The 24796-nt window shown below is 47.6% G+C and overlaps 2 protein-coding genes across 2 annotated transcripts in view; both read left to right on the top strand.

The window, feature by feature from the left end:
* The window catches only part of LOC310843327 (uncharacterized protein), a 153589-nt gene that overhangs the window by 71802 nt on the left and 56991 nt on the right, over positions 1–24796 (top strand). The window lies entirely within an intron of this gene.
* LOC310842794 (uncharacterized protein) lies at positions 1501–23371 on the top strand (the record flags this gene model as incomplete). The annotated part of the gene is made up of 7 exons (XM_083734933.1): positions 1501–1796; positions 1984–2028; positions 5494–5986; positions 6077–6158; positions 6452–6534; positions 21038–21164; positions 22095–23371. Exons 3-7 carry the CDS (start codon positions 5585–5587, stop codon positions 23369–23371), a joined length of 1971 nt encoding a protein of 656 aa, XP_083591059.1. The 5' UTR covers positions 1501–1796; positions 1984–2028; positions 5494–5584.

Here is a 24796-nt window from a genome sequence, read left to right as displayed (position 1 = left end):
GAGGTCCCCCCAGGGTACCTGCTCAGCTGAGAGGAGGGTGTCATAGCACAGGTAGCAAATCAGCTGCTGCTCCGTCCCTTGAGGGATTCCCTGCCTCACTTAATTGGCCAAATATTCCAAAAGGGCATCACCCACCACTATATAAACCCTCACACCCCCGGCAGCAGCAATGAGGTGGTACAGCTTTCGGGTGCTAAGAGTGTGTCCTTGCTTTGGGAGGGGGAACACAGCCCCCCAGCAAAGTTTGTAGGATGAGCCAAGAGGTATAGCCGGACATTGGAAGGCAAACTGTTGCAGGAATTTATGTATGGTTTTTTTGAGGGGGTTGCCCATGCAGCAGATATCATGCACATGCAGCCCACTACCAAAATCAGCACCATCACTTTTGTGACGTTTGTGACTTGTCCCCACAAAACACTTCATCACAGTTTCTTCCTATCTGCTCAAAGGGCCTCTGCTGCACAATACCAAATGTAAGAATTCACTGATAAAGGCATCTATATACTGACTGACTAGGAAAACTTCAGAAATTCATCTGGACATGTGAGCTCAGCTACTCAGCAGCCCCTCTACCTGAGTGATGATTCCTGGCATCCTGATGCCTGAGTGCTGGACAGGTTGCAATTCCCAAAATAACAAACCCAGGCGAAGACAAAAGGGTGTGATTGACTTGAAGACAAAAGGGTGTGATTGACTTCGCTGGGAAACAGGGAAATGTAAATATCTATTTTGATACATTCCATGCGTGTTTGGTGGAGGGCAAGGAGAACCATGGGGCAGGGTCCATGATGCTCAGATTACTGCCACCAGACCTCCCCTTACCATGATGTATGAGTGATGTAGTTTGGGGGGGGGGTGTTACATGGGAATTAGCAGCTAATAATTGTTTGGGTTCTCTTCTGTTTGGGGCTTCCATCTTGTTCCACCTGGTGTCAGGTGGGAGTCCTGTCACGACAGTCTTTAAGAAAGACCAAGCCTACTGGCTGCTCTTTTGCTCTGCTATTCCTGCCTGGTGTCCTTGTTTTTTGTCCAAGGGAACCCTCAGATTTCTCCATTAACATAACGTACCCAAAGCCTTCAAAATGTGCACTTTCCTGCATTTTGCAGCTCAGCAATGTGTAGTCCCAGGAGAGGCAGGGACAGCGTGTCTTCCTGTTCCCCCCCTCAGCTGAGACCTGCCTGGATGGAGACCTGAGAGCCACCTCTCAATATCTGGGGGGCTGACCCATGGAAGAGGGAGCCAGCTTGTTTTCTCCTGCCCAGAATAAGGGACCCAGAGGACCAGAAAGCAGTTTCTGCTGCCTAAAGAGCAGGAAGAACATTCTGAGGGGAAGAGCAGCAGAATCCCTTGGGAGATGGCGGACTCTCCTTCCTTGGAGGCTTTTAGGCAGAGGTTGGATTCCTGCCTTGCAGGGGGGCTGGAATAGATGACCCAGGGGGCTCCCTCCCATTCTAGGAGGAGCTTCCTTGCTTCCTGCAAACCCCTTTCCCCTGCAACCTCTTCCTCCAGTTTCTGGCCAAGGGAGGGAGCGGATCACAGACCAACCAAGAGCAAAAATAAAATGAGCATCTCTGGGATTGTGCAATGCAGGAGAGAAAAGGCAGAGAGGACTGAGCAGGGTGGACTCGGCTTGGCAAGGGTTAAAGGGAAATGAGCTGCATTCCTAGAGAGGACAGGAAGTAAGGGGGGGCCAGGTCCTCCAGAGGAAAAGCCCCTCCCTCCCCTTCCTGCAAGGGGGGGCGGGGTTGCTTTCTGCTATTGCAAAGGCTGCATTGCTCTCTTCCACGGGGATCTGGTGAGTCTCTTCCTCCTCCCCCCCCCAGGGTGCAGAGGGGAGAAGGGGGGGTCCCAGGGATGCAGCAGGGGAGGGTGGCTCATGTGTGTGGGGGGAGCCCCAGGGAGCAGGGGGTCCTGCCAGGGGGGGGGGGGAGGTTGCGCGAGGTTTGCAACTACAGGACTCTATATTCTGCATTTGTATAAAGACGCTGCTTACTCCTTTGGGAAGGGCAATCCTCTCCTGGGATCTGGTGAGTCTCTTCTTCCTCCCCCCCCAGAGGGTGCAGTTGGGAGAAGGTGGGGGTCCCAGGGCTGCAGCAGGGGAGGGTGACTCATGTGGGGGGGGGAGCCCCAGGGAGCAGGGGTCCTGCCAGGGAGGGGCGAGGTCGCAGGAACTGTCTCCTTCCTTTAGATATTTTGTGGGGGGGGAGGGGAGGAGGTTACCGCCCCCCTTCCAGAAAAAAAAATATTCAGAGCCCCCTGGGAAATCTAGCAGATAGAAATCTGGCTTCTTTAAATAAGGCTATCAGTAGGACTTCTGCTGTGTGTGACACGGGTCAGCGTCATTGCACAAGAGAGGAAACGTGTCTGAATGGTTGCTCCCAAACCTCTTCCTTTGTTTCCCTTCTTTCTTTCTCCTTATTGGCAGAGGAGGCCAGCCAAGCAGATCAAGCCAAGCTTTATGAGGAGCTGGGTATGTTTAGTTGGAGAGGAGGAGACAGAGAGGAGATAGGAGAGCCATGTCAGATTAGATAATTTATTACGATCAGAGACCAGCTTATAAAACACACTTGGGGGTACAGTCACAGAAGTAAAACAGGCAATTTATGTACAACAACAAATTTAAAAACAATGTACACCAACAAACTATCCCAGGGACTTGACTCAGAGTCACCCATGAAACCGAGTTTGGGGATTTTCATGACGGACTGTTTTGAGTTGGGAGATGGTCTGCGCCAACAGATCTGTACACAGAATCTGGTGACCATCCAGGTCATCTTCTGATGATCTTTCTAAAGGCTCCATCCAGGACCAGCGATGGAAGAGCCGAGCTTCTGGCGAGTGTAAAGGCCCTTCTTGCATTTCTAGATGCGAGAAAGAAGAGATATTCTGCTGGTGCGGCCATATATTTCTCGATTTCTCCAATTTTATGGTCGGGGCACCTTGCGCAGTCCTGTTGTCTCTTGGTGTCTAATATTCTTTGCCTGACCGTGGCATTTGCCTGGCCCAAGCCCAGACTTAGAAGGGCTTGAGGGGCAAAACCCAGTTTCTGGAGGGTGTTCAGGACTGCAGTCTGCCAGCCTGACTGGAATTGGTCGCAGAGGGTCAGTGGGACTATCCCTCGGGGGAGCAGATTCAATGTCAGCCATTTGTAGATGGATGTTAGGCAGATGCTAGCCTCCACTCTCATCATCCCCGTTTCTCATCTAACCATGCGTTTGAGACACATCCGGGCACTTGGAGGAGAGCTCTAAGAAGTCTATTTTTTAAAAAATAATATTTTTTAAAGTTTTAAAAGTTACAATAAGAAAAAAGAAAAACACCATATTAAACAAAAACAAAACAGCACATCACAATAAGAAAAAAGAAAAAAAAGGAATAGAAAAAAGCAGAAAAATAGAAACAAGTAAAAAACACATCAAACCTTCCCATAACTTATCTTTCATTTGCTTGTTTCCTTGACCTCCTCACACCTCCCTTTTTTGTATTCTAGTTCAGTTAGCTATTTCAGCAAATCCTTTCCATCTTTTCCACTTTTTGTCCTGTAATTTATCTTAATATAATATAACTTAACTTTCCCTCCTTTCACCAATTAACAGTCTGTTTTTTCCTAAACCTTTATAACATTTCTGCTAAAACCACATAGCTTCATTCCAACATCCTTCTAACATTCATTAATTTTACAATGTTTCTGTAGATAGTCTTTAAATTTCTTCCAATCTTCCTTCACCGACTCTTCTTCCTGGTCTCGGATTCTGCCGGTCATTTCCGCCAGTTCCATGTAGTCCATCACCTTCATCTGCCATTCTTCCGGGGTGGGTAGATCTTGTGTCTTCCAGTACTTTGCAATAAGTATTCTTGCTGCTGTTGTAGCATACATAAAGAAAGTTCTATCCTTCTTTGGCACCAATTGGCCGATCATGCCGAGGAGAAATGCCTCTTGCTTCTTCTGGAAGGTATATTTAAATACCTTTTTCATTTCATTATAGATCATCTCCCAGAAAGCCTTAATCCTTGGGCATGTCCACCAAAGGTGAAAGAATGTACCTTCAGTCTCTTTGCATTTCCAACATTTATTATTGGGCAAATGAAAAATTTTTGCAAACTTGACTGGTTTCATGTACCACCTGTAGATCATTTTCATTATATTTTCTCTTAGCTGATTTCACCATTTCATCCTGAGTGTTCCATTTCAACAGCAAGTTATACATTCTTGACAAGTTCTTAATTTTGGGATGTAACAGTTCTGTTTCCAATTTTGATTTTTCCACCTGGAAGCCTATTTTTTTTATCCAAATTATATGCTTCCATTATTTGGTAATAATGAAGCCAGTGAGAGCTCTATGAAGTCTAGATTGAACTCTCTCAAGGGGGGAGGAAGCCGAGGAAGGCGGGGGCAAAAAGGAACCATAAAGGAGTTGTGCCAAAGTTTTGGCCTTGTATAGTTTTAGAGCTGCGGGAACGAAGAAGCCCCCTTGTGCTCTAAAAAAAATTAAGGATACAATTTGCGGGTTTTTCCGCTGAACTCCCGATGGAGTTTATGTGTAGTTTGTTGGTTCCTGAGGCCTGTACCACCATTCCTAGATACTTATAGTTTGTGACTTGTTCTAATTTATGGCCTTGGAGTTCCCAGCTTTTAAGCTTGGTTTTGCCAGAGAAGCGAGTATCTTGGTCTTTTGATAGTTGATTTTGAGACATTCAAATTCACAGTATTCTGCGAGCTTTCCTAGTGCTCTTTTGAGTCCAATGGGGGTTCTAGATAAAATTACTGCATCATCGGCACATAGCAGGACCGAAATATGCCGATTTGCGAGCTTTGGAGGATGGAGTTCTGAGTCATGGAGTGCAGATACTAAATTATTTAGATAGAAATTGAATAGTAGAGGGGCCAATAGGCACCCTTGCCTGACTCCTTTAGAGGTTTTAATAGGGTCCGTTAGGTGTCCTAGGCGGCTACACCTGACTCTAAGAGCCGTGTTTGCGCGCAGTGCCGAAGCTCTTAATTCTATGTAGGTCCCCTGTAGTCTGTCCCAGAGTCTGGTTCTGGAGACTGTATCAAAGGCTGCTTTTAGATCAACAAAGGCAGTGTATAGTGAGGCCGGCCTTTAGGAGAGCCATGTCACCTGGGCGCAGGATTCCAACCAATGGTTTCAAGCTACAAGGAAGGAGATTCAGATTCAACACACGTAGTCATTTTTCACCAGGAACCAATGACTCCCTTGTCAATCAGTTCTGAGTTCATGCATTGACTGGAAGGAAGGAGCAACCAGGCTGATTCGCCTCGCATTAATCCCTCCACAATCTCCCTTCTAGAGGCCTACATCTCCTCCTCCTCTTCCTCCTCCTCCTCCTTTTTAGAAAGATAGCTCAGAGTCTGGGCTGAGGTGCAGTCCTACCCTGGTTCCCAGCAAGACTCATCCATGCTTGCTCAGGGAACCTTTTTCGTCTCCTGATATTGTACAACTTTTGTAACAGAACAACAATTTGCTTTGTAGGGTTTGCTAGAGCTTCTCATTCAGACAGAGAGAACTTGGCAGAAGACCAAAGGGTTCCTTCGCATCTCGCAGAGGCTTCCTGAGAGCACAGATGGATGAGCGAGACTCAGCTGGCCCTAGAGCAGGAAGAGGCCATGCCATCCAAACTGGGAGCAGTGGGGGATTCTGGGAAAACTCTGTGCAGAAGATCCTGGGTGAGGAGGACACCCTCCGCTCAGAGGTGCAGAGCCAGCAGGTGAGGCAGTTCTGCTGCCAGGAGGCCAAAGGACCCCGAGAGGTTTGCAGCCGACTCTACCACCTTGACCGTCAGTGGCTGAAGCCAGAAAGGCACACGAAAGCTGAGATGCTGGACCAGGTGATCTTGGAGCAGTTCCTGGCTGTCCTTCCACCGGAGATGGAGAGCTGGGTGAGGGACTGTGGAGCAGAGACCAGTTCCCAGGCGGTGGCCCTGGCTGAAGGTTTCCTCCTGAGTCAGGCAGAGGAGAGAAAGCAGGTGAGAGAGACATTCCTCTGGATACTCCCAAGGGGCTCCAAATATTTCTCACTATTCATTTACTGTTTTGAATTCTTGTTGTTCTTTCAGAAAAGGGATCATTTTGCAGAAATGGACCTGGATTCCTGTGAAGCAGAGAGGCCTCCGTTGGACACCAGAGAGAGGCCACTGGGTAAGGAGGAAGGTGGCTTTTCTCCATTTGGTCTTGTTCTGTTGGTTTTCCAACTCATCTGAGGGTTCTTTTCATCTTGGTTTTTTTTTTGGGGGGGGTTGGGGGTTGGGAACAAGGGTTCAGAGGAGGGGAGATGTATTTCTGCACACCTAACATGAAATGGGCACAAACCTTCAACTGCCCACAGCAGGTAAGGCTTTCTGAAAGGCCCATCAGTAGTTAGAGATGTCCTGTTTCCCCTGTGAGAGAAGCAGGCACTCCTAGCATCCTGCTTACCTTTTTCTCTTTTGTAGGTGAAAGAATGATGCCGGCAAGACCTCCTGATCCATCTTTTCATGGGGGCAGAAGAGAAGCAGTGGCTGTGGAACCAGATCAGGTCAGAGGAAGCTGCCTTGTGGGGACAGAGCCCGAGGGATGGAGCAATGTCATGGAGTGGCTGGGCACAGAGGAATGGTGGGAGGAAGCAGCCAGGGAACCAGGAAGGGAAGATGGCTCAGAGCCGAAGGAGTGGAGGTGGAGGGAGGATGAGGGAGAAGCCTGGGAAGAGGAGGTGCCAGAAGCTGAAGGGGTAACAGGGCTTAGTGAGCTGGCAGACTCTGTGGCAAAATGCAGTGCAGAATCAGAGGCAGAAGAGGGAGGAGGCGAGTGAGAGGAGGAAGGTCAAGAGGCAGAGGTGAGTCAGGAGAAGGAGGAGCCACCGGGGGCTCCCTCTCCTTCTGCCAGAATCCACCCTCCCTGCTTGTCTCTCAGAGCCAAGAGAGGTCTAACATGGAGGAGCAAAGGCAGGCTGCACACTGGCGCACTGTTCAATCACTTGCCAGAAACCCCAGAGAGGAGGGGACTTGGAAAGTTTTGGGGAGCCGGGGGCCTTCACTCTCAGCAACTGCTTTTGTGGAGGAAGAGGCTCAGGGAATGAGCTGCTGTTTTCATTAAGCCCAAAACTCAGCCAAGTATGTGAACATTGTGCTCTTGCTGATAAAGAGTAAACTCCAGCTGTGAACTGTGGGATTTCCTGCCCAGATAACTCTGTCATACCAGCCTTCTGAATGTTGACAGTAGGATTCATCTCTAGTTGCAGTTTTCATGGAATCCTAGAGTTGAAAGGGACCCCAAGGGTCATCAAGTCCCACCCCCTGCATTGCAGGAATCTCAGCTAGATCCTCCAAGACAGATGGCCATCCAAACTAGGCTTCTTGTATTTCTATATTCATCAATGAGTGCTAAAATAGGCTTCTAAGCAGTGGACAGACGATAAATAATTTCCAGGATTCACCTAGCCAGCCCTATCTGCTGAAAATGGGGCCTGCCCCCCACTCCTCCCCCTCTCCATGCCCCCATGAACCCCTTGAATTTCGCTCTAGGGCATTGGAAGGGAACCTCCCCAGAACAACTCACGAGGAGAGGAGAAAGTGGACCCTTCCATCGGGGAAATGGAATGCTTGCTGTAATGGGGTTTGGGGTTGCTTGTGCGTAAGGCGCAAACTGCTCCAAGCGGAGTAGCTTGGGTAAAACTTTCCCCTGGCTGGACAGTCAGTACTCCGTGACTGTCTCAATCACTGGCAGAATCCGTCAGTGGGCGTTTCCTGAATTTCCTCCAACATAAAAGTTCTTTGACACCAAGTCGCCGCCTAGCTTCTCTGCGCGGAAGCTTTCTGCGCAGAGTGGGCATCCCATGGGGAGGTTCTGTCCTCTCCCTGCTGGTCTCACTGGAAGAGTCCCCGAGCCTACCCTCCGAAGCTCCCTCAGCCTCCCCTTTCTCCCTGGCGTCACGTCTATTTCCTTCCCCAGCGGAAGCTCTCCCTCTCTCCTTGCTCGTTCCCTCTCCAGCGTCATTGGGGAGCCTTACCACCACCCTTGGCTCCGATGGCAGTTCCCTGACATCCACCTCCCCCTCAGGGCCCTCCCCACCCCCGGCCCGTTCCCTGGGCGGTGAAGCGGGGAACCCCTGGAATGAGCTATCCCTTTCCTCAGACGATTCAAACATTGTTCTCCACCTGCTGCTGTCTCTTTCCGTTGGCCAATCTCCCCAATCTGAGCCCTCTTCCTCTGATACCTCCCCTCCCTCTTCCTCTGAGGGAGGATACCCCATAAACTCTTCTTCCTCGTCCGTGATTCCAAATTGCTCCTCCCAGAATATCTCCAAAGGTTTCGGTTTCCTTGGGAACCTGCGGTGAAACTCCTCCCGCAGCCACTCATCCCTGATCTCTCCTTCAGGGACCCACGTGTTTTCCGACTCAGGCTCCCCCTCCCAAGCTATCAAATATTCCACCTGTCTCCCCTTCCACCTTGAATCAAGAATTTCCGCTGCCTGACCACTGAGTTCCCTCTCCTCCACCTCTGGGTGAGTGGGGATCTCTCTCTCCCGCCCCGGAAACTCCCTCCCTTCCCGGTATGGTGGAACACCGAATGCAACCTCATGTTGGTTGGCAGGTTGAGCCTAAAAGCCACAGGATTCACCTGCTGTGTTACCTCGAAAGGTCCCAGTCGCCTTGGCCGTAGTTTTTTACAACCTCCCTTGAACGGTAGCCCTTTGGTTGACAACCACACCCGGTCCCCAACCCGTATGGTCTCCCCTTCTCTACGGTGCTTGTCTGCCTGCCTCTTGTACTCTTCCTTTGCCCTCTCCAGGTTCATCTTAAGCTGTTGGTGTAAGGCCTCCATTTCTTCCACAAATTGCTCTGCCGCAGGCACACTCCACCTCTCCTCCCCCTCCCCTGGGAAGGCCCTGGGATGACACCCATAATTGGCCATGAACGGACTCATCCCCGTGGACACATGCTCAGCGTTATTGTAAGCAAATTCGGCCAGCGCTAGCCTTTCCACCCAGTCGTTCTCTCTCTCTCGCTGATGTAGCAGCGTAGGTACTGTTGGAGTGTGCTATTAGCCCTTTCCGCTTGTCCGTTGGTTTTTGGGTTACGGGCCGTCGAGAAACTCACCTCAACTTGGAGCAAGCTCATGAGCTTCCTACAGTATCTGGAAGTGAATTGCCTTCCTCTGTCAGACAAAACCCTCAAGGGGGCGCCATGCAACTGAAAAAACGTGATCAACAAACAGCCTAGCTGTTTCCTCTGCCGTGACTGCATGCGAACAAGCAATGAAATGGCACATCTTGGTCAACAAGTCAACTACCACCATGACGGCTGTTTTTTCCCCTGGACTTGGGCAAATCGGTCATAAAATCTATGGATACCAACTCCCATGGTCTCCCCGGAATGGGCAAGGGCTCTAGTAACCCCGCGGGTGCTGCTTTCGCCCCCTTAGCTTGCTGGCAACGGTCGCACCCCCGTACGTATTCCCGCACGTATTCCCTCACTCTTGGCCACCAGAACTGTCTGGTGACAAGCAACATGGTCTTGTGTTGACCAAAATGCCCTGCCGTGGGGTTGTCATGTAGTTGTTTGAGTACCCTCCTCCTCAAATCCCCCTCTGGTATGTACAATGCTCCCCTGTAATACAATGCTCCTTCCTTTTCCTCAACCCCCCCCCCCCGATTTTCTCCTGCGTCCTGGAGCTCCCTGATCTTTCTTTGGGCGTACTCGTCGTCCCTCGTCAACCCTGCTAGTTCTCGTTTCCCCACCAATACTCCCACACACACCCATCGGTCCTCGGGTATCACATGTCGTACTTCTGGCGCTCCCTCTCCTTCCAAGTACTCTGGTTTCCGGGATAGGGCATCTGCTCGGACGTTTTCCTTTCCCGGTACATACCGAATCTCAAAAGAAAACTTGGAAAACTCCTGAGCCCACCGCATCTGTCTCTGGTTGTGAACCCGTGCAGTCCTCCAGTATTCCAGGTTCTTATGGTCCATGCACACCTGGATCTTGTGTTGAGCCCCTATCAACAAATGTCTCCAGCGTTGGAACGCTTCGTAAATTGCAAGCAGTTCCCGGTCATACACCGTGTAGTTCTGTTCTGACTTGCTCAGCTTCCTCGAGAAAAAGGTGCACGGCCTCCAGTCGGACTGGTTTCCCGGCTGGAGCAGTATGGCCCCAACCGCTTTGTCTGATGCGTCTGTTTCCAGCCTCATTGGCTTCTGCAGATCCCCATGCAAGAGCTGCTCTTCTGAAGCGAACACTCTTTTTAGTTTTTCAAAAGATTGCTGTGCCTCTTCCGTCCACACGAACTTCTTCTTGCTACTGAGACAATCGGTGATGGGTGCAGTCAAGTGCGCGAAGTTCTTGATGAACTTCCTATACAAATTTGCAAACCAAAGGAACCTCTGCACGTCCTTCCAGTTTTTTGGGGTCTTCCATTTCTAGCACTGCCTGCACCTTGCTTGGGTCCATGGCTAAACCCTTGTCCGACAACCTGTAACCCAGGAACTCAACCTCTCGGGCATGGAATTGGCACTTCTCCAGTTTCACCCACAACTGGTGCTCCTGCAACCTCTTCAGCACTTCTCTGACGTCTTTAACATGCTGCTCCTTGTTCTCCGAGTAGATTAGCACGTCATCTAGAAAGGCCACGCAATTCTTTTTTTTTTTTTTTTGATTTTAAAATAAATCTTTATTGAATACATTTTTTTAAAAAAAGAAACTTTAAAAAGAACAGATGTCCCTAAAAATAAAGGTACAGATACAGATACAGAATATCAATATATATAAGATACATAACATAGAATATAAAGAGTACATATAAATTAGACCTCCATCCACTTTAGCTTAGGGTTACATAATCCTGTACAATTTCTGCAGTTATTATAGTAGTTACTCAAAATGCCGTAAGTGTTAACTAATATCTACTGTTACAGTGGTGCCCCGCAAGACGAAGGCCTCGCAAGACGAAAAACCCGCTAGACGAAAGGGTTTTCCGTTTTGGAGGCGCTTCGCAAAACGAATTTCCCTATGGGCTTGCTTCGCAAGAAGAAAGCCCATAGGGAAATCTCCGGGGACCTCTTTTAAATGCTAGCGGTGGGGAGCAAAGCCTTCCCCCCCACTCCGGCCTTCAGAAGAGGTCCAGGAAGGCCGGCGGGGGCCGAAAGGCTTTGCTCCCCACCGCCAGCATTTTAAAAGCAGTCCGGGATAGCAGGGAAGCGCTTCCCGCTATCCCGGATGGCTTTTGAAGGCAGGCGGCGGGGGGGGGGAGCAAAGACTTTCGCCCCCCACCCGCCTTCAGAAGAGGTCCAGGACCTCTTCTGAAGGCCGGTGGGGGGCGAAAGTCTTTGTCCCCCCTGCCTGCCTTCCCGGGGGCTTTTAAATCGCCCCGGGACAGCGGATAATTCCTCCACTGTCCCGGGGCGATTTTAAAATGCTGGCGGGCAGCAGCGCTGCCGCCCGCCAGCATTTTAAGATCACCCCAGACAGCGGAGACTTCTCCGCTCCCGGGGCGATTTTAAAATGCTGGTGGGTGGCAGCGCTGCTGCCCGCGAAGCCTTCGCTGCCGCCCACCAGCATTTTAAAAACCCCGGGACAGTGGAGGACTTCTCCGCTGTCTGGGGTGATCTTAAAATGCTGGCGGGCGGCAGCGCTGCTGCCCGCCAGCATTTTAAAATCGCCCCGGGAAGTCTCCGCTGTCCCAGGGGCTTTTAAAATGCTGGGGGACGGCAGCGAAGGCTTCGCTGCCGCCCGCCAGCATTTTAAGACCGCCCCGGGACAGCGGAGAAGTCTCCGCTGTCCCGGGAAGGCAGGCGGGGGGGGGAGCAAAGACTTTCGCCCCCCACCGGCCTTCAGAAGAGGTCGGGGGACAGACTGTCCCCGGACCTGGTCTGAAGGCGGTTTCCATAGGAACGCATTAATTGATTTTTAATGCATTCCTATGGGAAACCGTGCTTCGCAAGACGAAAAACTCGCAAGACGAAAAGACTTGCGGAACGAATTAATTTCGTCTTGCGAGGCACCACTGTATATTGTTAATTCCCAGATTAATTTTAATATAATTTAAAAATTTGTTCCAGTCACTTTTAACTTTAGCCATATTATGATGCCTAATTCTTTGTGTTAAATTTGCTAGTTCTATATATTGAAACAGTTTCACTTGCCAGTCTCTGACCGAAGGTATTTCAGGGGATTTCCACCTCTGTGCAATTAAAATCCTTGCCGCTGTGGTGGCATATTGAAAGAAGGTTTGGTCTGCGTTTTTTATTTCCTCCTCAATCATACCCAACAGGAACACCTCAGGGGTTTTAGGGAAATTATATTTCAAGATCTTTTTCAACTCGTCATAGATTTGCCCCCAGAATCTCTTAACCACATCACAGGTCCACCAGACATGAAAAAAAGTTCCCACCTTGTCCCTACATCTCCAACATAAATTATCGGCATTCCTATACATCTTACCTAACTTTGCCGGAGTCAAATACCAGCGATATATCATTTTTTCTAAGTTTTCACGAAGAATTGCACAGGCCGTGAACTTCACACCCTTTTTCCACAGTGTCTGCCATTTATTATAATCCACCTTATGCCCAAGATCCCTATCCCATTTTACCATCGCACCTTTCACCACATCCCCTTTAGTGTCCCATTCCAATAATTGTTTGTACATTTTAGAGAGGAGTTTATTATTGCTTTCCAGGATTTCCACTTGGTATTTCGATTTTTTTTCACTCATCCCTAGTTTTTTGTGATCTCCCCACAGTGCATTGATTTGGTGAAAGTGTAACCACTCCTTAATTTTATCCTTCAACTCCTCATAAGGCTTAATTTTCCATCCCTCTTCCGTTTTAACTAATAAATCCTCATATGTCCACCTTTCACCTGTCATATTTAATTTTTTAATTTTAACAATGTCAGTCGGGGAGAGCCACCAGGGTGTACCCTTTTCAATCACGTTCTTATATCTATTCCAGACTTCAAGTAACGGACCTCTGATGATATGGTTGGAAAAGCCCCTGTGCACCTTCCCTTTCTCCTGCCACAAGTAGGCATGCCAACCAAATCTTATATCGAAGCCCTCTAAATCCAGCATATCTGCATTCTTCAAAATAGCCCATTCCTTTATCCAACAAAGGCAGACTGCCTCATAATAGAGCTTTATATTCGGGACTGCAAATCCACCTCTATCTCTCGAGTCCGTAAGGTATTTAAACTTCACTCTGGCTCTTTTTCCCTGCCATATAAACTTAGCCAAGATCTTTTGCCAACTCTTAAAGCGGGTGGTACCTTTAATTACTGGAATATTCTGAAATAGGAACAATAACTTCGGGAGGACACACATCTTTATCGCGGCCATCCTTCCTGTCCATGATAACTTCAACCTGTGCCAGGTATCTAAATCCTTCTTAATTTCCTGCCATATCTTATTATAGTTATCTTCCACTAGGTTTATATTTTTCGGTGATAACCAAATTCCCAGGTATTTTACCCTATTCACGACCTGGATTCCTGTCTTTTGCTCCAACCTAATTTTTGCCTGTGCATCCAAATTTTTTGTTAAAATTTTAGTTTTTTCCCTATTAAGTTTAAATCCAGACAACTTGCCAAAATCCTCTAACAAATCTATTGCACAACTAGCACTGTCCAGGGGATTCTCTATCGACAAGACCAAATCGTCGGCGTACGCCTTTAACTTAAATTCCTTTTGCCCAATTCTTATCCCTCTTACATCTAACGTTTCCCTCAATTTATTTGCTATAACCTCCAAGACCATAATAAATAACAGGGGTGACAGGGGACAACCCTGTCTTGTCCCCTTCATAATCGGGAAGGGCTTAGATAGATTACTGTTAATGATCAACCTGGCCTGTTGCCCTGAATATATGGCCTTGATGCCTTCCATATACGGACCTTCTATTCCCGCTATTTTCATACATTGTAATAAAAATTCCCACGAAACGTTATCGAAGGCCTTCTCGGCATCAATAAACATCAAGGCTGCAGGGATGTCTGTCCTCATATCTAGGTATTCAATAATATTCAATATGTGGCGGACATTATCTTTCTGCTGCCTATTTGGTAAGAATCCCGCTTGATCTTTATGAATGTATTTCTTTAGATGTTTCTTTAATCTGTTAGCCATGATATCAGCGAAGATCTTATAGTCACTGTTGAGCAATGAAATTGGCCTATAATTTCTTATATCTGTTTTTTCCTTTTCCGTTTTTGGTATTAAAGTAATAAATGCCTCCTTCCAAGAATCGGGGGCCCTTCCTCCTTGAAGGATGTTATTAATAACGTCCGTAAGCACCGGCGCCATCCGGCCCAGGAGCCTTACCGGGCTTCATCCTCTTAATAGCCTCCTTCACCTCCTCTATTGTAATGTTCTTATTAAGTTGCAGACTATCATCTTCTGTTAGGTATCTCCCCCCACCTTGATCCAAATAATTTCTTATATCAATACTGGCTTCCTCTCCTTTTTCATACAGCTTCTCAAAGTATTGGATGAACCTTCTTTCTATCTCATCTGGGTCTTTGGTCGTATAACCCTCCATTGTAAATTTATTGATCACATTTTGTTTATTCCTTTTTCTTAACTGCCACGCTAGTAGCTTTCCCATCTTATTTGCCGACTCAAAATATTTCTGCCTCATAAAATTGATTTTCCACTCTACCTCCTGGTTTAATAAAGCCGAATATTGAGACTGTAGTACTTTAGACACTTGAATACTCTCTTCGTCTCCCGGGTTTGTAATTAATTTCCTCTCGCAATCTCTTGGGTGAGGATTTGTTCTTTCTTTTGTTCCTTAAGTTTCCTTCTATAACTATTTTGTTGTATTAAAAAACCCCTTAGGACCGCCTTCCCAGCGTCCCAAGCTATATCTATAGGGGTGTCTCCGTTCAAATTTAAATCAAAATAATCTTTCAGGGTGCTTTTAGCCTTTTCCGTTACCTCGTCAATTTCAAGTAAGTAATCATTCATCCTCCACCTGTACTGTCCTTTTACTACATTTTTTATTTCCAAGGCCAAAGGACAATGATCTGAAAGGGTCCTAGGTTGAATTTCACATTTTATTGCGCTCAGCGAAACTGCGGTTGATACCCAGATCTGGTCAATTCTGCCCCAGCTCTGGTGGGGCTCAGAGTAATGGGTGAACTGCTTTCTATTCGGGTTTTTATACCTCCATATATCAATTAATGCTAAATTCTCTACCATATCATTGAAAGATTTCGGAAGTTTCCCTCGGTCTGACCTCCCCTTCTTTTCGCTTCTATCCATTTCTGGTACCGGTACCCCATTCATGTCCCCCAACAGAATTAATTTATGATCTTCCATCTCTAATAAAATACGTTCTAATTTCTCAAAAAACTCCATTCTGTTTGTGTTCGGTGCATAAACCGTTACAACGTTGATTCCCCCCCCCCCCCCGGTAATTTAATTGAATTCCCAATATTCTTCCTTCATCATCTTTACAAATTAATACTGGGGCCCACTTTTCTTTAACATATATCACCACCCCTTTTTTCTTATTTATCTCCGAGTTAACAAATTCTACTCCCAGTCTTTTATTCACCAGAATATGCTTATGCTTCTTAGCAATATGGGTTTCCTGAAAGCAAATCACATCATATTTCTTATTTTTCAAAGCTTTCTCAATTTTATTCCTCTTAACCCTTTCATTCAACCCATTCACATTCCAAGACAAAAATTTTAATGTGTCAGCTATTATTTACCTTTAACTATTAAAAACTCTCTAATCAAGCTCTCAAATTATAAACTGGCGCCTTTATTTCCTGGAGACTCCTCCTCTTCTGCCGCCTCTTCTCCCACCACGGCCTCATCTTCTTCCCCTCCTGATTCCTCCCCCTTCTCCTCTTTCCCCTGCCCTCTCTCCTGGCCTCTCTCTCTCTCTTCCTCCTCTCCTACCTCTCTGGCCCTCATTCTGTTCTCTACCTTCCCAAGATCTTTCTCATACCTTCTCATAAACTTCTCCACCTCCTGTAAGTCCATCAATCTAAATTTTTTATCTTTATAGAAGAAGGTGATCCCCTCTGGGAATTCCCATCTAAATTGGATACCATTCCTCTTCAAGACTGCCACCAGATGTTTATACCCTTCTCTTTTACGTAACAACCTAACTGGTATTTCTTTGTAAATGACAATAGGCCTGCCGTCAATTCTTAATTTATTATGGTAGCTCGTTCTTAAGATCAGATTTTTCATCTCCAATGAGATAAGGATCACTAAACAATCCCCCAGGAATCTATTAACTTTTAAATGTGGGGGTTTTGTCAGTCTAAATATATTCTCTACCGCCAAGGCCACCTCTTCTTCTTTTAAACCCAACCACCTGGAAAGTTCCTTAATCATTTTCCCTTTAATATCCTCATTTCTTTCCTTGGCTACACCCCTAAATTTGAGGTGAAGCTGTTTTTGTCGCATTTCTGCCATGGCCAAGTTGTCCCAAATCTTATCTTGTGATATATTTATTTCTCTTAACTCCTCTTTCATCCTAACTGATTCTTTTTTCTGTTCTCTCACCTCTTTCTGCAACCTTTTATTAGATTCCTCAATTATTTTGGACTTAGCAGATAACTCTTGAATCTTAGTTGAGAGTTCTCCAACCACACCTTCGATCTTCTTATCAATCATCTCCTGTACTTCTCCCAGTTTATTTTCCATATATAACTCATTTTGCTTAAATTCCTCCTTTATTCTTGCCCATAAATTATCTAAATCTTTAATTTCTTCCTGGCAAGATGATTTCCTATCCCCTGGGGTGCCACCCCCCCTTTTCACTTCTTTCCCGTCCTTCCACATCCTTACTAACTCTCTCCCTCAGCTGATTCACAGGTTTCACAGACTTCTCCCCCCTCCCCGAACCCCTGGTCCCTGAAAGAGATTCCAGAGGAGGAGCGCCGATTAATTTTATCCTGAATCCTCAAGTCAAAATCAAACCCAAGTAGTGGTGCTGGAAAGTATTACTGATCCCGGGTCAGACCTTAATGGGGTATTGTCCTGTATAGTCCAAATCAGATTATTCCAAATCAGGTTACCCAATAAGCCCTCTAGTAATCTCGCCAGTAGACTCCGTTCAATAGTTCAGTAGTTCACTCGCAAAAGTCCATGGAGACGTGTAAGGGTAGTTGGGAAACCCCCGCTGTATCCCTCCGTCCTGAGTTAAACCTTAGAGTCCTTAAAGTCCTTGGAACGTGAAATTTTCCACACCAATCTTCTCTCTTTCTCCCCTTGCTGCTCCTCTCTTCACCTCCTCCAGCCAGTCCTCTCCACTTGTAACCTATATTCCCGGGCAAGGTATGAGGGGGAGAGCAGCAAACGCCTCAAAACGTCTCAAGGAAGTTGAATATGAAGCACAAAAAATGGAATGGGCGACGTAAACACGCGAACGTAGGCATCGAAAACCCTGCGGGCGGAGTCCGCTTTAGCTTGATTAAACAATAGTAACAGTAATAACAATGATAAAATAAACCCTACTAGCGACCTTATTGTTAATTATGGCTAAAATAAGATCCTTAAAGTCCCCTCAACGAGTTTATCGTGAGTTCTCAGTTCTAACTCAGTCCATACTCAGTCAGATTGGTAAAAAAAAAACTTCCTCATTCTTACGACTTCTCATCTGCGCCATCTTAACTCCTCCACTAAGTGGACTCCGAAGTATAATCCTTAAGCATCCAGGTAACCCTCAGCTTTAAATCAAAATTCTCACTAAAAATAACGCTTTATCAAGTGCTAAAACAAAACCGCCGAACACTGAGGCTTCCATTCAAACTTTAAGGAAGCTCGTCACATACCCAGCAGAAGCTCGAGGCATCGCGCTGTAGAGTCGGTGTCTCCTCGTTCGCGCTCGCGGTCCTTTCGCCCTCGCGTCCTGACGGTCCGGAGGAGACGAAGAAGCCGCTCCCACGCTGCCGAGACCTTATCCCCCAAGGGTCCCCCCTTGGAGTTTTGGGGGTGCGCTGAGCCTTTGCGCGTTTCCCCAAGCCTCTACAACGCTCAGAAAGCCGAGACGGAGCTTTCTGCGTTTCCCTCGCTGTCGGCGACCGGAACCGGAAGTCCATGAATCACTTCCTATGAGGCATCCCCTAGCAAAGGCCACCCATCTTGCTCAGCTGAGGTCCAAATTCACATGAGGAAAAGCTGACTTTTAACCCGGTAGAATTGTGGGCAGGAGCTGAAGAATCTCTCAATCAGGTGCATCTAGGAGATGGTGAATGTGTGGGAAGGTGGCTTATTAATGAAGAAGGGAGGAAGCTAGAAAGGCCACGCAATTCTTGTACAGCAGGGACCCCAACACGTGGTGCATGAACGATTGAAAACAGGCAGAGCCCGCTTGTAATCCGAAAGGCATAACTAGGTACTCAAAAGCCCCCAGGGAGGTGAACATGGTGGTCTTCCATTCATCCCCTTCCCTTATCCTAATCAAATTGTACGCCCCTTGAAGGTCCAACTTGGTAAAAATCTTTCCCTTCCTTACTCTGGTCAGAATGTCATCAATTCTGGGCATCGGGAAGGTCACCGGCTCCGATATCAAGTTTAACGCCCTATAGTCACAAATTAGTCTGAGTTCTTTGGAGTCTCTCTTGTCCACAAAGAAGACTGGACTGCCCCCCACCGCCCTCGATTCTCTTATGAACCCCCTCTTCAGGTTCTTGTCAATAAACTTCCGCAACTCCTGCATTTCTCTGTCCGACATGGCGTACAGCTTACCCACTGGCAACTGAGCCCCTGGGATTAGGTTGATTTGACAGTCAAAGGACCTATGGGGGGGTAGCCTATCCGCCTCCTTCTCACTGAAGACTTCTTCCAAATCAGTGTATTGCGGCGGCACCCTGGTCTTTTCCTCTGCCCCCATCCCTGCCACCCTGGCCACGGCCATCCTCGGGGTCTCTCCCCCGTGGCAGTGTTCCAAGCAGTGAGCTGACCCAAAGGCTACAGTCCGCTGGTGCCATGCCACTACGGATCATGCAGCGCCAGCCAGCTCATCCCCAGTATGATTGGCGGCCCGGCTAGTGTGGCTACGTGAAAGGCAATTGTCTCAGTGTGTCTGGAGACCCTCATCTTCATGGGCGGAGTCTGGTGGGTCACTTCTCCCCCCAGGAGTTCTCTCCCATCAATGGTCGTCACTTGCAAGGGGCGCTCTAAAGGCACCAGCTGGAGCTGGTGCTCTAGTGCAAAGTCCTTGCTAAAGAAGTTGCAAGAGCTGCCTGAATCCAGCAGTGCCTTCACCTTAATTGGGTGTCTGTTGGGGAGCTCTAGCACCACCTCTATGGCTATGGCTGCCCGGGGGGGGGGTCTGGTTTGGGCACTCTTACTGGTTGTTTGCCTGGCTGCTGTGCCCGCTGATCGGCAGCCAAGCGCTCTCATTCCCTGCTCTTTATTCCCCTCCTCCTCACTGCCAACTGCCCCCACCATCCCTTGCCATGCTTTTCTCTGAGGGCAGACCCTGGCAAAATGTCCCGGCTGTTGGCAGAGAAAACACTTCCTGGTCGTTTTCCACTCCTTTTTGCGCACCTCGCCAGAGTTTGAAACCCTGTGCGCGCCTCCGATCTCCATTGGCTCCGCTGGCTGGGAAGGTTGCTCCGGCATTTCAGGAATACAGTTGTCATGCCAACGCTCTGCTCTCCCCGCCTCTCTAGAGCGCGCGCCTCTTGGCGTACTCCAACCGCAAGCACCATTTTACTCAGCTGATCCATTGATTGCGGGCGGGGCGAGCGGGAAAGTTCGTCCTTAACCGAAGGGGCTAAGCCTTCCTCAAACATAATCTGAATTGGTTCCGAACCCAGTTCCCACCCAAGTTTGTGGATTAGCATCGAAAACCGCGACCAGTACTCTCTAACTGATTGGCTCCCTTGTTTGCACGCCATCAGTTCTCTGCGCGTCACGCTCTGCTCCACTTCACTAGAAAACATGTGGTCCATGGCGCTAAAAAACTTCCTCAGGTCTTTTAAAGCATCATTTTCCGATGCCATTAAGGGTCTCACCCATTCCCTGGCGCCGTCTTGAAGATGCCCTATCACATAGGCTACTCTTACCCTATCGTCCACAAAATCATCATACTGCAGGTCCAGCGCGTATTGCACCTCCGTCTTAAAAGCATTATAGTCTCTCGGAATACCCCCAAACTTATGCACCAGTCCCAGTACCTTCCTTGCAATGAGGGTGGGTTTCCCCTGGGCATCCTGAGTCCGCCTTTCATCTAACCGCGCCGCTAGTAAAGCCAGCTGCTGTTCCAAATCTCTGTTTCTCTCCTCCAGAGTTGGTCCTCCCCTCCCCTAGCTCCCTCTCTGGCGCCTGCTCCTCTGGTCTGACTCATGATTATCCGTGGACACAAGTAACGTCAAGGACTGACGGATTGCTGTAATGGGGTTTGGGGTTGCTTGTGCGTAAGGCGCAAACTGCTCCAAGCGGAGTAGCTTGGGTAAAACTTTCCCCTGGCTGGACAGTCAGTACTCCGTGACTGTCTCAATCACTGGCAGAATCCGTCAGTGGGCGTTTCCTGAATTTCCTCCAACATAAAAGTTCTTTGACACCAAGTCGCCGCCTAGCTTCTCTGCGCGGAAGCTTTCTGCGCAGAGTGGGCGTCCCAAGGGGAGGTCCTGTCCTCTCCCCGCTGGTCTCACTGAAAGAGTCCCTGAGCCTACCCTTCGAAGCTCCCTCAGCCTCCCCTTTCTCCCTGGCGTCACATCTATTTCCTTCCCCAGCGGAACCTCTCCCTCTCTCCTTGCTGGTTCCCTCTCCAGCGTCATTGGGGAGCCTTACCACCACCCTTGGCTCCAATGGCAGTTCCCTGACACTTGTGTAGGCAGAAAAACGTAAGCATAAGCTGGAGTACCACCTATTTGCAAAAAGACGAATACCCACACTTAAAATGCAGAATAAAAGAATTCAATTAAAGGGTTAAAATAGGTACCCATAATAAAAATGTGCAGCAAAGCAATCCTATTGAAATAACACAGCAATTAACAGGAAGGAAATAACACAGCATTGTGTAGCAGATCATATTTCTGCTGTCTCAGAGGAGGACATTTCCCTTTTTCTTTTAGGGTCCAGTGGGCTTTGAAGATGTCGCTGTTCGTTTAATAGACGAGGAGTGGGAGTTGCTGAATCCTGACCAAAGAGGTTTTCATAAAGACGTCATGGAGGAGAATTGTGGGATTGTGGCCTCTCTTGGTAAGCCTCCCTGTGGGATCGTCCTATCTGCCAGGAAATTCAAAAAATACCTCTATGTGACAAACCTCATATATTTTCACAGTGCCCCCTACAACACCAGGGAACCTAACACCCCCACAAGAAATAGTAGGTTACAGTTTTTTCTGTGAACAATCTTCCTCCAGTTCTGCCTCCTTCTACCACAGTTGGGCTGATCTGAACTACCCAGGCATCTTCAATGTCAGCTTCAAAGTTGTTAGGAAAGATAAGTAGCTTCTGTCAGGTTTTCTGTTTTTGTTTTTGCTGCTGTCAGTCTTGGGTTGAACCAAAGAGACGACTGACACTGGAGATGGAGGAGATGCCATGATTGGGCCAAACAACATCTGCCCCAGAGAAGAGCCAGGCTGATTGAATCTCAGGTAGTACTAGCAGTGATAATAATAGTAATAATAATAATTTTTACGTATACCCTGACCATCTGGTTGGGTTCCTCCAGCCAATCTGGGAAGCTTCCAACACATATACAGTGGTACCTCTGGTTGCGAATGGGATACGTTCCGGAGGTCTGGCCAGATCCCGAGGTTTTCGCAACCCAAGGATCACTGCGAATGGATTTATCGCTTTCATAAGCTGATGTTTATATAATCTGAGGGTTACGTAACCCGAGGTGCTACTGTATAAACATGAAACAGTAATAATAACAACAATCTAATCTAATGAAAAAAGTACAAAATTTTTACAAAAAGTACAAAATTTATAAAATGAGTAACTTACTTCAAACAAAGCAACATTCAACCAACGATTAGAATCCAATAATAAATACATTGGTTTATTGCAAATAACAAAGGTAATGAACACTGCCTTCTCTACAACAAATTTAATGAGCATTATTCCCTAACTGGGGGCTCCATTTGTTCCTGAGGCTCTAATCCCTTTTTCTCTCCATTGCAGATGGTGATGAATTGGAAAGCAAGAACAAAGGTGACCACAACACAATCTGCAGAGTGGAGAAGGCACGTAAAAATTTGGAATGTGGAAAGAGCAGCCGTCAGAGCTCCCATTCCAGTTCTCATCAACGAAATCTCATTGGAAAGAAACCCTATCAGTGCATTGAATGTGGAAAGAGCTTCAGTCAGAGCTTCTCTCTCACTTCCCATCAAAGAATTCATACAGGGGAGAAACCCTATCAGTGTGTGGAATGTGGAAAGAGCTTCAGTAGCAACTCAAATCTCACAAAACATCAAAGAATTCATACAGGGGAGAAACCCTATCAGTGTGAGGAATGTGGAAAGAGCTTTAGTATGAGCTCCAGTCTCACTTCCCATCAGATAATTCATACAGGGGAGAAACCCTATCAGTGTGTGGAATGTGGAAAGAGCTTCAGTATGAGCTACAATCTCACTAAACATCAAAGAATTCATACAGGGGAGAAACCCTATCGGTGCATGGAATGTGGACAGAGCTTCAGTATGAGCTCCAATCTCACTTCCCATCAAATAATTCATACAGGGGAGAAACCCTATCGGTGCATGGAATGTGGAAAGAGCTTCAGTAGAAGCGCCGATCTCACTAAACATCAAAGAATTCATACAGGGGAGAAACCCTATCAGTGTGTGGAATGTGGAAAGAGCTTCAGTGTGAGCTCCGATCTCACTAAACATCAAAGAATTCATACAGGGGAGAAACCCTATCGGTGCATAGAATGTGGAAAGAGCTTCAGTATGAGTTCCCATCTCACTTCCCATCAAAGAATTCATACAGGGGAGAAACCGTATCAGTGCATGGAATGTGGAAAGAGCTTCAGTATGAGCTCCAGTCTCACTTCCCATCAGATAACTCATACAGGGGAGAAACCCTATCAGTGCGTGGAATGTGGAAAGAGCTTCAGTAGAAGCTCCGATCTCACTAAACATCAAAGAATTCATACAGGGGAGAAACCCTATCGGTGCATGGAATGTGGAAAGAGCTTCAGTAGAAGCCCCGATCTCACTAAACATCAAAGAATTCATACAGGGGAGAAACCCTATCAGTGCATGGAATGTGGAAAGAGCTTCAGTATGAGCTCCGATCTCACTAAACATCAAAGAATTCATACAGGGGAGAAACCCTATCAGTGCATGGAATGTGGAAAGAGCTTTAGTCAGAGCTCCAATCTGACTTCCCATCAAAGAATTCATACAGGGGGGAAACCCTATGAATTCATACAGGGGAGAATCACGGAATTGTAGAATTTTTGAGCTTGAAGTGATCCCTGGTGCAATCTATTTCACCCCTTGTGATGCAGGAATAGCAAGTAAAGCATCCATGACAGATGACCATCTAACTTCATTTGAAAACCTCAAAGAATGGAAATTCCAGCACTCCCAAGGGACTACAATCCATTAACGTCTCTTGCTGTCAAAAAATTCTTCCGCATGTTTTGTCAGTCTTTTTTTAAAAAACATAAAACCTAAGGCATTGGTTTGTATCCTACCCTGTGTAGCAGGCGTCCTATTGGGAAGACACCTAGCTTGGTTGTCCTGGGGGATTTTAACATCCACGCCGACACAACCTTACAAGGGGCCGCTTTGGACTTTGTGGAAAGCATGGTCTCCATGGGGCTTTCCCTGAATATGTTTGGCCCAACCCATAGCCGTGGACATGCCTTAGACCTGGTGTTCACCTCTATGGATGTTGGTGATCTGACACTAAGTAAAAGCGAAACTAAAGAAGTGCCATGGTCAGATCACTTCCTGGTGCAACTGGACTTCGTGAACCTTCCCCTCTTCAGGGAAGTGGGCCCGATTCAGATGGTCTGCCCCTTAATGGATCCAAATGGTTTCCAGAGGGCGGTAGGGGATGTTTTATCCCATGTTGATGGCCTTTCAGGTGATTCCTGGTGGCCCGCTGAAATGTGGAGTTAACCAGGGCTATTGACTGGCTCTGAAGCGCCCTCTACGATTCCATGGAGCCCGGACAGCCCCGTGGTTCAGAGCAGAGGGTGATGAAACAATCGCTGAGACGGCTAGAGCGCCGGTGGCGGATAACCCATTCTGAAGCTGACCGGATACAGGTTAGAGCTCAATGTCAAGCCTACCAAGTGGTGATAGCGACGGCCAAGAAGACTTTCTTCACCGCCTCTATTACATCTGCGGAATACAGCAGCAGGAGACTCTTTCAGGTGGTTCACAATTTAGCAGAACGACCTGCTCCATTAGGGCCCAGTACATGCCACATGATATCCTGCAATGATTTTGCAAAGTTTTTTGCAAAGTCGCTCTGATTCGAGAAGATGTAGATTCCACCGTGGGAGCAGGGCGGGAGAGTGCTAGAGTCCTGTCTAGTCAAGTTGTGTTGGATCAATTCCAATCTGTTACCCCCGAGGATGTGGACAGGCTGCTTGGATGAGTGAAACCAACCACTTGTCTCCTTGATCCTTGCCCATCCTGGCTTATAAAAGCTAGCTGGGAAGGGCTGGGCGATGGGCTTCGTGGGGTGGTGAATGCTTCCCTCCGTGAAGGAGCCTTCCCGGACCCATCTTTAGATGTGGCCACGATGGCCAACTATCGCCCAGTCTCAAATCTTCCATTCTAGGGCAAGGTGATTGAGTGAGTGGTTGCTGAACAACTCCAGGCATGCCTGGAGGAAGCAGACCATTTAGATCCCTTCCAGAT

This window comes from Podarcis gaigeae, assembly GCF_964106915.1.
Source record: "Podarcis gaigeae genome assembly, chromosome: 4".
Classification (NCBI taxonomy): Eukaryota; Metazoa; Chordata; class Lepidosauria; order Squamata; family Lacertidae; genus Podarcis; species Podarcis gaigeae.
Note: the sequence above shows the minus strand (reverse complement) of the source record. Positions and strands in the feature narration are given on the sequence as shown.